Consider the following 15,130-nt stretch of genomic DNA (forward strand, 5'->3'; position numbering starts at 1 on the left):
CACACACACACACACACACACACACACACACACACACACACACACGCAGATCATCTGTGTGTTTCAGCTTTTCTTTTGCTCATTTGTGCAACGACACTGCCATCTAGTGGCTGGAAGAGGAAATGTCTGCTGCTCACAGATGATGACGATCAGTTGTAATAGATAAGAAAAGATTATTGATCCAGATTGATGGCTGTAAACTAAGTTCAACAAAGCTTTACTAAAGAATAGTGTTTTACAAATGTCTATAGCAATATATAAATATTTTTATTAACACAAAAAATCTAGTCTAGAAGTCGAACATTTTAACTTCCCACTTGCCCTGTGACAGTTTTATTTTTTTTAAATTATATTCTTCATTTTTGTAATGGTTTTAACTCACGTCTTTTTTTTTGTCTTAATTATTATTTTTATTTTATTTAATTCTTACTTGTTTAATGGTTTCTAATTCACATATCTTATTAATTCTCACTGGTCGGTTGCTGATCTTAATCATTTGTATTGTTATTACTTCTTAATGGTTTTAACTCACATGTATTATGGATGTGTCTGTTTTAAATGTGTTTACTCATGCATAATGTTTTATCGTTACACAATCCAGAGAGTGTTTGTGGCTGCAACTTTCAAGTAAAGATTTGAAAAGAGATTTAGACTTTTTACCTCCACTTACTCTCTTCCATCATTTAGGCAAAAATGCCTCAGAATGTGTCTCTTTCTCGCTACCTTTCTGAGAGCGTCCATCTTCTGCTGGTCTCGCCGTCTCATTCGCATCCATCGGCGTCTTCGGTTGGTGTGGTACATCTTCTCTGCCGGCACCCACGACTTGGGACGGCGGTCCGGAGGGATGGTGAGGCCGTACTCCCAGCCTGGACACGCGGGTGGAGAAAGAAGAATTCTGACTTACACAAGTAAAAGTACTAATGCAACCATCTAAAAGTACTTAATCACTTATAATCAGCAAAATGTAGCGATATATGGTTTTATCTGACATCATTAGATTGTTAATGATGCTTGGGGTTTTAACCTTATTATGTAAATATGTAGTCTCAGGGTGCTGAACTTCATGCATTGTGAGGAGTTTTCTATTTTTTAGGGTCACAAGATAAATCTGAGGGGTCATAAGTTTAAGAAGAAAAAAGTTATTTGTGCGACCATAATTTGTATATATACAGTTTTTTTTCACGCAGATCACTTTGGTCTTGTCAATGGAACCCCTTGGCAACTTTTTAAAAGTAAACTTTCCATTCAGAATCTTATTGGCATCCATTTCGGCGTCTCGCACTCGCCATCCACTCAAAACATAACGTTAGCCTACTACTCTTTGGCCGGCTCGCAAGCCCAACAGGCACGTGTTTTGTTCCCGGTCTAGCTATATCCGGTGTGGTGTTGTAGTTTTTCTAACGTTACTAGTTGTTGCAACAGCATGTGAAAAAAACTACAAAGTTTGCTAGGCCAAAAAGAACGTTAATCTCGCGATAAAAAAATTGGCGCCGTTAAAATGGGTTTGCGTTAACACCGTTAATAACGCGTTTAACTGACAGCACTATTTTATTACTATTTAGTTTATCATTTGATTTAAAAAGAACAAAACTAATCTTCTACTTGTAAGTTGTTAGTCTCGCATTGCCAGACCTTCCTCCACAGCGCTGCGGAGGAGGGTCTGGCTAGCACAAAACGTGCTCTGGTTTATTAACATTTTTGGAAACCAATCACAATCGTCATGGGCGGCGCTAGGCGCCGAGCGGAGCCACGGTGCCGCTGCAAAATAGTCTCAGGAAGGAAATTGTTTTGGTGGAAAATGTTCGTTCAAAAGTAGTTTTAGTCGTTCAACAAAAAACTCAGATTGGACAGATAGTCTAGCTAGCTGTCTGGATTTACCCTGCAGAGATCTGAGGAGCAGTTAACCATAGTCCTCAGAAATCCACCGGAGTTTAACATTACAACACAAAGAAAGAGGAAGGTGACGGACATCTGGCCGAAAAGAATGAAATCAGGCAGAATTTCCGGCGGCATTTCCGGAAGTGGAACGTCGTGGATATAGACTACTAGTAAATAAATCTGTCACATCAATGTCGTGGAGTAAAAACTACAATAATTCCCTCTACAATGTTATGAAGTAGGAGTCTAAATTAGCAGTAGTACTTCCAAATTGTACAGTACTTGAGTAAATGTACTTAGTTATTTTCCATCACTGGAACACACACAGAATGGGACTTATTATTGCTGTGTAAATAATTCAGCTTTTGTGTTTTGTGTGTGTGCACCTTGATCATCCACAGCCCTGTTGAGATCTTCGCACCACTCCACCTCCTCCCACACCCAACCTGCAGGACACTCCACCTCGTCCTTTGGCACTGCCTTCTCCCCATTCTGACACACACACACACACACACACACACACACACACACACACACACACACACACACACACAGTTTAGATTTACATGGATGAATGAAGCCATGAAATGTTCCGAGTATTCAGAGTATTCACACCCACGCACCACGTCAGTGTACCCCTCCGGCATGCCGATCCACTGTCCGCCCGGCAACCTCATCTGGTTTTCGAAAACTTCCTCTGTGTATGTCATGTGGCCGGCGTCCGCATCATACAGCATTCTGAAAGACAAAATACCCAGGAAAATGCAGTCATGGAGATATGAGGTTCATTGGTTGAAGAATCTAAATAAAGTGGCTCCATCTTCAGCTCTTAAGTTCAAAGATGGAGCCAGTATGTACCACTACATATGTGTCAGTATCTAGTGGGAACATATGGATTTTAGTGGATAAGAATCCACCCCAAAAGTGCAAACATGTCTAGTTCAAGGAGGCACAAAATGTACTTCTTGAAAAAATAAAAACCTACCCAAATCAGCAAGACACACACACACACACAGAAACACACTTACGTCTTCTCGGGGCTGATGTACCAGTCTCCAGCCCAGGTCCAGCCAGGAGAGGGCTTGAAGCTCTCTTTGGGCAGTTTAATTCTTCCAGTGACGTCACTGAACTTGGGGTAGGTCAGACCTGTAGTTCCCCAGCTGCCCACCAGGGCGAGTCGTGTCTGGTTCTCATACTGCAGAGAGAGAGAGAGAGAGAGATAGAGAGAGAGAGAGAGAGAGAGAGAGAGACTTAAAGCCCCTATGTGAAGACTTTTTTATTACTTTTTTTACTTTTTACGAGAGTTAGTTGCAGCCCCAGAGTGTATATGAAGTAAATTCTGACCCTGACTTTCAGATCTTCACACCCAGCAGCAGCAGTGTGCATCTTACCGTTTCAGCAAAGACCGACAGCTTCCCTTCAGCGTATTGGTTGAAGTGTTTGACATCAGCAGCCAATCCAAACCAGACTTTGACCCTCAGCTGCCCAGGAAGTTTGGCCTCTCCTCCGCTGCCCTGTGGGTTCTTCACAACATACCGGGGTCGGTAAAACGTTATTTCAGAAGATAATATACGTGTGTGACAGTATGTACCTTGAGGAAGACAGTCTGCAGCTGTCCGCAGTGTTTCCCACAGTGCTGCTGGGAGAAAATCACAGTGTGTGCTGGGATGCGGTGGTACGCCACCCTGCGGTCGCCCTGCAGCATCCATATCACTATGTCTGGGAGACTGTTCTGAGGCTGGGCGAGAGACATAGAGAACATACAGAGGAACAGAGAGAGAGAGAGAGAGAGAAAGAGAGAGAGAGAATATTAGTATTTTCTATGACTTTAATTCTTTCTCTCTTTGTCACATACCATACATTTTCCAGTACAATGGAGGACTGAAGCTACCATTATAAAAAAAAAAATGTCTCAATAAATAAATGAATGAAACAATTCAAATTAAAGTTTATTTGGAAATAAATGGGAACAGAAATAAAAAAGAAATAAAAATAACATTACTTATTTTTTTACTTATTTATTTGTATATTGAATTGTTTTCCAATGTACTATTTTCTGTTTAAATGTATTTGTTTTTATTTATTAATATTTCTTCACAAAACAAATTAATACAAAAATAAGTAATTTGTCAAATAAATAAATACATTTTATTGATTTATTTTTATATTTCTGTGAATATTTATTTTCATATTAACATGCACATTTATTTGATAATTGAGGCTTTTATTTTTCACATTTATTTCTTTATTTATGATAATGGCAAATTTAGTTCTCCGCAGTTTACAGCCTCAGACCACAGACTCACACAAAACACTTCGATTAAATTAATAATAATAATAATAATAATAATAATAATAATATTTATTACAATCCTACTCTTACATACACTTTAGACATCAGAAATTTAAAAACAAATTGTGCAAATAGATCAAGATATTTTTTGGGGCATTTTTAGGCCTTTACTTTCACAGCACAGATGAAGACATGAAATGGGAGAGAGAGGGGGGGGAATGACATGCAGCAAATGGTCGCAGGTCGGAGTTGAACCCGCAGCCAGCGTAAACCTCTATATATGTGTGCCTGCTCTACCAACTGAGCTAACCCGGCTACAGATCAAGATATTTTTAAAGAATAACATAGTTGCTTCTTTCACAGTATTTAATGCAAATGTCGAAATATATACAAGATCTGCACAATTCAGTAAAACTGTATTAACATGATAACATGTTTCCCTCATGCTTGAGATGTTTTTTCAGTAGAGTTTATGCAATTATTTGATGATGGAATCACATTTGTCTAATAAAGGACGTTACAAACGAAAAAGTAGAGGTCTGCAGAAGTTGCTTTTTTTGGCGAAATCTTTCTTTTTGTGGAGATAATATGGCTGTTTTATGACTACTTCTTTCTTACTTTTTGGCATCACCACAGTACACGGCTACTTCTCCAACTCAGCTAATGTAAACACCTCTAATTCATTACTAGAACATAATGGGAACATAATAACGGGCTCACCTCCTCGGCCATTGTCCTCAGTCTGCTGGCCCAGTCCTCAGCCTGCTCCATCACTGTGGAGAGCTCGGTGGCAGGGCCGTGCTTGAGAGCCTGCGCAGCCGCAACGATCTGCTGCAGGTGGAGCGTACGAATGTGCCTCAGCGAGCGGTCCAGAGGGGTCGCACACTGCCACTGGTCGAGAGAGGGCAGCTCTTCACTGGAGAAAGAGAGAGAGAGAGAGACAAAACACAGGAATACTTTGTATGTGAACAGAAGTGCAGCATCTATTTGCTGTCAACAGGAAGTCTGAAGTGAACGGAACATAACCCGTTTGCAAAGAAAGATTAAACCTAAGTCAAAAAGCACAATATTTGTCTCTGAAATGTAGTCATGTAGAAGTGTAAAGTAGCATAAAATGGAAATACTCAAGTAAAGTACAGTGAAATACTCGAGTAAATGGACGTGGTTACATTCCACCAGCGCATACAGTAAAAACTTGACAGTGACATTACATGGTGTTTACCTGCAGTCTGTGATGACCTGATCCAACAGCTCGACCACTCGGAGCTCCACATCGTCCAGATCAGTGCCTGCCTTCACCTCCAGCTGCACCCTCTGCAGGTTCGCCTCCTGAATACGCCCACACACACACACACACACACACACACACACACACACACACACACACACACACACACACACACACACACACACACACTCACACGGTAAATCAATGTTGTCATTTTGCAAAATAAATTCTTATTTTCAAATTACACATTTTCAAGGTCTAAAACTCAAACATGTCCAAAGAAAGATAGATGTGCAGAGCACACAGAGAGAGAGATACAGCACCCACCAGTCTCTCTATGGCGGCCAGCAGCATGTTGAGAGCCTCGATCCTCGGTTTGATATCTTCCCACTCTGAAGACAGAACCACCACTGGTTTAATGTTTCCCCACGGGATGTAGTAGTAGTGGCAACCTGCACACACAAACACACAGACAATACACTCATCATCAGGGTGGGAAATTAACTTTTTTGCCCCACTGTGGCTGGTGGATGCTCAATTTTACCAGCCGCTTATATTTTTTACCAGCCACTTTTTCCGGAATTCAAATTTATAAAAGAAAGTGCACTAGCATATTTTGAATTGCGTTTGAATTGTTGTGTGGCAGGACGATCTGAAATGTTGTGCATGGTCTTTCTCTGTACGTTTTGTCAATGCGCCACTTGTTCGAAAAGTCGGCTACCTTCTCTTTTTCTTTACTTCGCCCTCAACTGACTCCGCGGCGGGTCTTTTCACACCGGGGATATGTCGCCACATGTTTTTAACCGATCATTTTCGTTTCGTCTGTACCTCAGCTCAGCGACATGGTGTCACGGACGATGGCTGAAAACTACTTGACAAAAGTCTGGAGTTGACGGAAATATGCGTGGTCAAAGCCCCGGCTGTGAACGGTTTCATTTCCTATAAGTTCTTCACAATAAAAGTCCTCCGTTATTTTGGTATTTTAATGTTTTTATTATGAAGCAGCAAAATCCGGAAATGTTGGGCATTCATTAGCAGTAACGTAACTCTATAAGCATTGTGCATTGTTTCTTAGCAACAGCATTCTTTGACAAAAGCTGTTCAATCTGTTACAAGTAATGTTTTACAATCCACCCGCCACTTTGAAAAAGTACCCACCATTGGCTGGTGGCGGTTGCTAATTTCCCACCCTGCTTATCATTCACATGAATTCATCATTAATCATTCAGTCAACATCATTACTTGGGTTAATTAAAAAATATACTAGGGGGTGTACTGCGGTGACAAAAAGTAACTACAAAAATAATAAAATAGATGCTTTTCCTGCTAAAATAATTTAAAAAAAAGATATTCTAAACCAGTGTGTACCAAACTTGTGTATTCCCTTTTGGAAGCTTTTGGACAGAACAACTTTATTGCAAACATTATTTAATTGATTGCTTGTTTATTATTTTACTGCGCATGTACACCACTTTGCTGCAAACATATATTTATTTAATGCATTTAAAATACATTTAAATTACTTTATTGCAAAAATATATTACTTTATTGCACATGTAACATCTATTTGCTGAAAAAATACACCAATCTACTGCAACTCAAACTAATAATCTGCTCATCTTGGTTTGTTTTATGCACATCTACAGTATATTATTTATTATTATATATATTTCCAACCATATTAATACCTGAAACTCAACTTATTGCACATTTACACGCGTGTCTATTGCACATATATAGACATTTTGGTGCTTTGCTACCAAATCCAATGTCTGTAGATTTCACCTAGACTACACTGCTCCATTTACAACCTGACCTTTGACCTACCGTCAAACACAGCCCTGCTGAACTGAGTGGTGGAGGCCAGAGGGAGGCAGGTGTAGTCGAACTTGTTGCCGTAGTTACCGATGCTGACCTCGAACTGGATGGCGTCGTCGACGTCCTGGAGGAGCGTGGCCGAGTAAAACGCCACGAAGAGAGAGAACTTCCTCTTCCTGAGGAACTTCTGTTAGACGGAGGAAAAGATTGATAAAGAATGAGAGATGGATCACACATTTCTTTGTGTCGTTCAAGTGTTTATAACCTTCTTCCCTCTCACCTCCACCACCAGCAGGTCATCTGACGGTATGTCTTCAGTTTTCGGCTCCGGCTTGTCCGTCAGTTTTGTAGTTACTTCCAGTAAAACTCGACCTCGGTAGGCCACGCCCTCCCCCTGACACACAGAAAAGAATACATCTTTAAAAAGGAGCAATATTCATTCAAATGTTGATATAATATTGCCACAAAGACATTAGTGTAATTACCAAAACAACCATACAATTACTGAGAGGCCTCTACTCTGAAAGCACCCGACTTCACCACACCACAGACTGTATGGGTTGTAGCTGCTGCAGTAATGGGCTGACCACATGTCACATTAAATCGAAGAACACTTGCGATATGCACTTGTATTGCACATAAGTAAATAATAATAATAAAAAAAATAAGAAGAACGCCTGCGGTGATTGGATCAAAAAAGGATTGAAGGGCGCCCAGATAGCGAGCAAGCACCCATATATAGAGGTTTACTCCTCGAAGCAGTGGGCCTGGGTTCGACTCCAACCTGCGGCCCTTTCCTGCATGTCATTCCCCCTTTCTCTCCCCTTTCATGTCTTCATCTGTCCTATTAAAAATAAAGGCCCAAAATGCCCAGAAAATAATCTTTAAAAAATGTAGGTATTGTTTGACTGGAGAAGTTTCGATACTACTTTGTACTTGTACTTAAAAAGGACCTGAGTACCGATACCTAGCCCAAGTTGACGTGTGAAATAAACACATTAAAAAGTGAAATGAAGTCAAGTCAGCAAGGCAAAATCAAGTTCTGGATGGTACTATGTTATTATTTTATACTGACTGTGTTTGAAAAAACAAATGTCACGTTACTTTTCCAAGGTTGAGCGCTTCGTGTGGATCGCTGAAGGCGCTGAACTCTCTGGGGCTGCCATACAGGTTCACAAAACAGGGACCGAACGTTGGCAGGAAACCAAGACTGTCGTCAACTGCAATGACACAAAACGGCCAATAGATTTAATCATAAACAGGGCAGATAGTGGAAACCATGAAAATGAAGAAAAGACTGATTGGTTGATGAAATGATGTGCATAAGGATTCAGAGAGTTTCATTAGAATCAAGCCAAGATAGAAACAGTTAAGAGTTCAAAAGGATAAGAAAATATACATCACAAACATAATGTGAAACAGTTGAACTGACTGAACTGTTTCAAACAATATAAAAGTGGTGTAGAGAGGATGGTGGACGTACTGCCAGAGTGGAAGTTCCGTGGAGTCAAGTCATCTGAATGCGTAGAGAGGAAGGATGGTTCAGAATCACAGACAGATGTTCAGAGTCGGACAGAAAGGAAACTGACGTCTCTGAACGTCACTTAAACCAAAACAGATGCACTGGACCAGTCAAAGCAAAATCATTTAGCTTGTTTCAAGTTTTTTCTTGACGATAATGACAAAAATGTACTTCACTTGTAGTAAATTTAAGTAACTTACTTGGTTTATGGTGGCTTTAAAGGAATGCCACTAGAAAATGAACCTAGGGGTTAATAACACATGGGTACCGAGTCGACCGTTCTCTGGGATATGTTTTCAGGCTAATCGAATGTGACCAGTTTTAGCGCTAAACAGTAATTAGCCCACCAGTCGAACGCCGAACGCCGTGCTTGAGCTATGTTACTGGTTACTGCACGGCGTTCGTCGTTCGACTGGTCATGACTGTTTTCCCAAGACGCCGCCTGCCTGTATAGCGAACGGTACTGTCTTTATAAACTTTCTTTTTAATAAACTGTCTGTACACTTACAAAGTTCTCAATGCTTTGGTTTACATGTAGGGACCCTCATTATGCTACCGTGGAAGTGTGGTGCTATTTTGAGCCTTGTTAGTGGTATAGAAATAGAGATTTCTTTTTACTTTAGCATGCCCCGACGACTAGCGCTACAAGCTAATTACCGTTTTGCGCTAAAACTGGTCACATTCGATTAGCATGAAAACAGATCCCAGAGAACGGTCGACTCTGTACCCATGTGTTGTTAACCCCTAGGTATATTTTGCGCCGTATTGTTCTTTAAGGTGCTATATGCTGATGATTTGTCATTATTCACATGCTATTTTTTTAAACAAAGACAAAGAACAAATGGCACTTGTCTTCATCTAGGACAAGGGGGAGACAACTGTGAGGCACTCCGAGGACCCGACACGCAGGCAATGTCAGTGTTCAGCACAAAAACATTACCAGGTTACTCATCATGCATGTCACTGGAAAAAAAACACGCCCATGCTTTGTTATGATTACAAACCAGGGATCCATCAGGTGGTTTAAGACTTGAGATTTATAGAATCACATCCATACTGGACTCTTAAATCACAAATTCACACTGTGTTTATCAGAAGTCGCTAAAAGCCATGTGTAAAAATTTTCATTTATGTTGCTGATGGAAACCGTTTCTGTTCTCCATACCACGCCAGGCCATTCCTGTGCTATGAGCATACTGGTCTGAACTGAGTCAAACGGGTCTACTCATAAGAGCAACACACTCCAGGTTGTTGGAGAATCCAGAAAAGGACCAGAAAATCCAAGCATCTCAAGGAAGGAAAACAAACTATTGACTAAACCAAACCAGAAAAGACCAGTTAAAGCGTAACTCTCGCCAAAATGCAACCTAGGGTGATTTTGTGAATGTACCCGAGTCAAACTTTAGTTCAAAAGCATAATTAGGACGGAAAGGCCACTTTTAAGATTTACCGTATTTTCGTTTTTCGGTCAAATGGCCTTTTGAATGGGAGTGCTAGGGGCACTGCTATGATAGCATCAAAATCACTATTTTTAAAACACTAAGAAGGCTCGACACAACATGAAACTTTGCTTGAAGTATCGCCAGGGGCTCTACACATGAACTCGAGCATTGAGAACATTGTTTGTGTACACAGAGTTTACTGAAAAGAAAGGTTTTGAAGGTTCAGTTGTTGTTTCCGGTCGCTACCACTCTCGACTCGGGTACATTCACAAAATCACCCTAGGTTGCATTTTGGCGAGAGTTACGCTTTAAGTATAAACACTTCGGTGCAGTCAAAGCCATCCAATTCCAGTCTAAACAAGTCCAAACCAAACTGACAGGGTACAGTCCAGTTCAGACCAGTTTCAACTAGTTACTTACCATCTATCTCTCCACCGGGCGCGGAGATCTTAGACATACAGAGGTGGCTGGTGCCGATGATATCATTGTGACTGGCTCTGTCCCTGAAATAAGAGATTGAGAAATGCTGTCAACATAATGCTGTACATGTAAACAAACACAGGCTATAAAAAATCAAGTTATAGCCCTCAGCTTATCACAGTTGTCTTGATGTTTCTCTGAGGGGGGACCCACAAAGTCAGACTTTGAAAACGCCTGCTTCAAGCTAAGGTTTCATGCAAAATTCTTTATATTCTGATGAGTTTGATAAATCAAAAATATAAGTAATATAACATGTGGGATTCACCAGTCCAGAATTCTGATCCTCAGCTTCTCACACATGGAGGGAAACTGGGAGGGAAAAAGAAAGAATATACTGTATGATGATGATAATGATGAGTTTACCTGTCTTGATAGCACAATAAAGTTTCATAATAACATGTGTTTTGCTCTGTTTGTGTGTGTGTGTCTTACCCTAATAGGCATGGACAGACTCTGATTCCATTGTGGATTGGCATTCTTCTCCAGAATCTTAGTGCAGACCTGAAAAAAGAAATGGAAATGGAATGGAAAGGAAATATACATTAAATATTTAGGTTCTGTATTAGAGATGGTCCGATACCGATTCTGATACCTGAACTTGCGTATCGGCCGATACCGAGTACCGATCCGATACCAGTGTGTTATATATTTTATTATTTTAACAGCTGTATACTACTATCCCTGTATGGATGTGATATTATTTCTATCTTTGTTGTCAGTCTGGCTCAGGTTAAACTCTTTCTGAAACATGAACAATGAACGCCCCAGAACCTTCTTTTATTCTGCAGTTTGACAGTCAGTTATAACGGAAAAACAACATAAATAAACTACTTTAACGTAGATTTTCTTTAGGGCTTTATTACGTGGTATCGGATCGTGTATAAACTCTAGCACTTCCCGATACCGATACCAGCGTTTTAGGCAGTATCGTAGCCGATACTAATACTGGTATCGGTATCGGAATATCTCTATTCTGTATTTAATGTTGGGTTTGGAATAAATTGTTCGGTTCAAATGACGCACGGTTTTGCCAGCAAAGTGGATCTCCACCAGAGGATCCACCAGGTTCTTCCTGTTGCTGTCAAACCCAAGAATCTGCCTCATCCCATCCATGAAGGCATCGTCCACTGCAGACACAAAACAGGAAGAAATTAGATTTCAAACTAGAGCTGCATAACGAAATTGGTTAGTTGTCAACTATTATATTAAATGGCAACTATTTTGATAATCAATTAATTGGTTTGAGTTAAAAAAAAAAAAAAAAAAGTTTTTATTTTAGCTTCTTAAATGTGAATATTTTCTAGTTTCTTCACTCATCTATTGAGGACGTCATCTTGGACTTTGGGGAACAGGCATTGGCATTTTTCACCGTTTTCTGACATTTTATAGACCAAACAACTAATTGAATCGGCAGATGAAAATAATCGTTAGTTGCAGCCCTAATAAACACACACTAGAGAGACTAACTTTGCGGCAGGTCTTCAGCTCTGAAGATCCTCAGGGTGAAGGTGGCTCCTCTCAGAGACAGACCAGCCGGTCTCAGCAGGTTTCCTTCTATGTCTTCTTTATCCTCCACACACTCGCGTTTATCAGCCTGGAAGACACACAGATACAAATACCTACATATGTTCATAAATAAATAAACACCTGCATTTCTTAAAAGCAAGACACAAACATGGAATATACAATAAAGAAAATTTGGGTAAGAAATGCTCGTCTGATTATTATGGTTTGTCCATTTACATCTTTATTGAACTGTTTTTTGTAATATGTTCGCCATGCACATCATTATATAATATGATGCAGTACATATGATATGATGCAGTATCTACATAGTAGTATACAAAGTATCTAAAATTGGCTCCACATTAACAAACAACATGCAAATGCTCTTTCTGTACATGCATTGTTAATGTTAAAAACAGAATAGTATAATAGTCTACTATAATATAACACTTTCAAAGGAGTCATTCTGCAGAATGAGTACTTTTACTTTTGATACTCAAAGTACATTTACATTTTTTTAATTCAGGACTTTAGATTGTGGAATTTCTACTTTTACATACTTCTTCCACCACTAAGGCAGAAGATAATACCAAAACATTTGAGGGACTGAAATCTCAAACCATTACAAATATTAAAACTTTGCTATTCTTATATCTTAAAAACGAGTAAGACAGAAAACAAAGTAAAGTTCATATGTGACACCAGAGGAACGGCCATGTTGTTACTAAATAAAAGTGTATGTATTGTTGTCAGGCTAAAATTGGAGTCTAAACTGTGTTTCAGCCTCAATTTTACTTAGTATTACCTGTGGGACTTTGGGTTTAAATGCTATCATGAGAATGCTAGCAGGCTAACATTACTATGTTGCAGTAGCATAAAAACTACATAAGAATATGCTAACGTTTAGCCTGTACTATTTAATACATTAGCATGCATACAATTAGCAAGGCAACGTGCTAACATTGCTCTTAGGGTAACGCTACCATGCTTGTGTAAAAAGCTAGTCTTTAGTATGTTAGCATTCATTTTAAAGTACAGTTAGGCTAGTTAGTTTCAGAGTTATACAGTTTTCTAATGTGAGGAACAAATATCATCATAATGCTGTTTTGCTAATCGTTTTGTATCCATTCAGACTCACCGGTGGCTCGTCTCCAGCTGCCAAAACCAGCAGGCTGACCTTTAGGTAACCTTTGACCCCGGCAGAGAGGTCATCGGGGTCACACAGCAGCAGCCATTTCCTTAAGAAGCAGTGTCCTAAAGGGAAGGGGGCAGGCTCAAACTCCAGCTAACCAATAACATACTGGAACCAAGAACTTCAAACTAAGATCCACGGACTAAAAAGACCTTCAGCTCCCTAGTAACAGTTTTCACACCAATACAACAGTACAAATCACCAAAAACCAAAAAAGTCCACATAAACGTAGACTCACTGTGCTCATTGTAGACGGTGCCCACATCCAACTGTAAAAAATATGAAAATATGTTAGATGATTTTGCTTTTTCTTTCACTTTTTTTCTGGATGAATGTGCCAGAAATCATGATCACAGATCAAACACACCTTTCCATTTTATGCAACTATTTTTTTTTATTTTTTTGTTCTCCACTACATCTCAGAGGTAAATATTTTACTTATTACTCCACTACATTTGTCTGACAGCTTTAGTTACTTTTCAGATGACAGTTTTTCATCCCCTTTCCTGTCCAATGAAAACCATGGCTGCATCTCGTAGCCCTTATTTGATAGCTCCTCGACTCCTCTGTCCTCGGCTGAACCGGACGTTGTTCTGTCCCCCGTGAAGGCTGTCTCAAAGCTCTTATTTCTACTCCGAGGTCCGAGGAGCAAGCATCGAGGAGGGATCATCGAGGAGCTTTAGGCGAGGATACGCAAGAATTTGTCAGCTGTATGGGTGGAGTTCAGCTGCACGGCTTCCGGGAAGGCTACTCTTGTGTATCCTCGCCGAAAGCTCCTCGGAGATCCCTCCTCGATGCTCGCTCCTCGAAGCAGGAATAAGAGCTATGAGACGGCCTTCACCGAGGAGGGACAGAATAACTTCCGGTTCAGCCGAGGACCGAGGAATCGAGGAGCTATCAAATAAGGGCCATGAGATGCAGCCAATGTATCTCCAGATGTGTCGATGTTAAATGTTTGTGATGAACTGAAGGACATGTTCCAAATGTGTTGAGAAAACCTCCATTTACAGTTCTCAAACTACATTTTGCTGATGCAGTACATTGTTTTACTTACTTGTTTTAGAAGCAAAACATTTACTTGTAGTAAAGTATTTTTACAGTGTGGTAGTACTTTCACTAAAGAAATGTATCTGAATACTTCTTCCACCACTGTCCAGCATTACATGTTTTATATCTGTTTATCAGTTGGAACAGACAAGTGCATTAAAATGACAGTTTACCTTGAATTCACCGATCACAGCATCAGTTCTGAGTGAGCGAGAGTCACACACCTGTCAGGCAGATAGAGAGAGTTTGCATTTTATCAAGGGCAACAAAACAGGAAAATCCAAGAAGAAAATTTAAGTAAAAATAAGCTGACTCACAGTGATGAAAATCGGTTCATCAAACAAGTCTGATGGAGTCTCGAAGAAGTTCAAGAAGAAAGTCTGCCGAGAGGAAAGCAGTTTGACAGTTTCAGATATTTATAATAACGGTTTTCTGGCAAATTATTTTAACCTTTCGTATTTCTTGTTTACCTCATCAAAGATCGGGTTGTTGCCCTTTCTGATGCGGGTCCTCTTGGTCTGCCCGGCTACCGTTACCTTGACAACAGGCTTGATGTTGATGCCCGGCAACTGTCGGCCCTCGATGACCCGCACACGAACCTGGACAGGAAGACATATGAGCAGTGACTTTCAGCAAATAAAGTGTGTACAATTTAAAACTGACAACTTATTTATAGCTACCAGTAGTTTTAGTAAAAAAAAAACATTCATTATCTGCCAGAGTC

At 40.1% G+C, this 15,130-nt stretch overlaps 1 protein-coding gene across 8 annotated transcripts in view; it reads right to left on the minus strand.

The window, feature by feature from the left end:
• The window catches only part of dysf (dysferlin, limb girdle muscular dystrophy 2B (autosomal recessive)), a 115,748-nt gene that overhangs the window by 73,267 nt on the left and 27,351 nt on the right, over positions 1 to 15,130 (minus strand). For all 8 annotated transcript variants that reach the window (XM_078276215.1, XM_078276211.1, XM_078276217.1 and 5 more), the window contains exons 7-28: positions 14,877 to 15,005; positions 14,724 to 14,786; positions 14,580 to 14,630; positions 13,598 to 13,628; positions 13,306 to 13,421; positions 12,129 to 12,255; positions 11,685 to 11,788; positions 11,094 to 11,162; positions 10,927 to 10,970; positions 10,602 to 10,684; positions 8,322 to 8,437; positions 7,498 to 7,611; positions 7,227 to 7,404; positions 5,727 to 5,851; positions 5,394 to 5,500; positions 4,892 to 5,087; positions 3,470 to 3,616; positions 3,270 to 3,401; positions 2,907 to 3,073; positions 2,502 to 2,616; positions 2,265 to 2,370; positions 724 to 866 (exon numbers count right to left, since the gene is read on the minus strand). In XM_078276215.1, coding sequence (XP_078132341.1) covers positions 724 to 866; positions 2,265 to 2,370; positions 2,502 to 2,616; positions 2,907 to 3,073; positions 3,270 to 3,401; positions 3,470 to 3,616; positions 4,892 to 5,087; positions 5,394 to 5,500; positions 5,727 to 5,851; positions 7,227 to 7,404; positions 7,498 to 7,611; positions 8,322 to 8,437; positions 10,602 to 10,684; positions 10,927 to 10,970; positions 11,094 to 11,162; positions 11,685 to 11,788; positions 12,129 to 12,255; positions 13,306 to 13,421; positions 13,598 to 13,628; positions 14,580 to 14,630; positions 14,724 to 14,786; positions 14,877 to 15,005 — 2,463 coding nt within the window. The remainder of the gene's footprint in view (positions 1 to 723; positions 867 to 2,264; positions 2,371 to 2,501; positions 2,617 to 2,906; positions 3,074 to 3,269; positions 3,402 to 3,469; positions 3,617 to 4,891; positions 5,088 to 5,393; positions 5,501 to 5,726; positions 5,852 to 7,226; positions 7,405 to 7,497; positions 7,612 to 8,321; positions 8,438 to 10,601; positions 10,685 to 10,926; positions 10,971 to 11,093; positions 11,163 to 11,684; positions 11,789 to 12,128; positions 12,256 to 13,305; positions 13,422 to 13,597; positions 13,629 to 14,579; positions 14,631 to 14,723; positions 14,787 to 14,876; positions 15,006 to 15,130) is intronic.

Source organism: Sander vitreus, chromosome 19, assembly GCF_031162955.1.
Source record: "Sander vitreus isolate 19-12246 chromosome 19, sanVit1, whole genome shotgun sequence".
In the NCBI taxonomy this organism is placed as follows: Eukaryota; Metazoa; Chordata; class Actinopteri; order Perciformes; family Percidae; genus Sander; species Sander vitreus.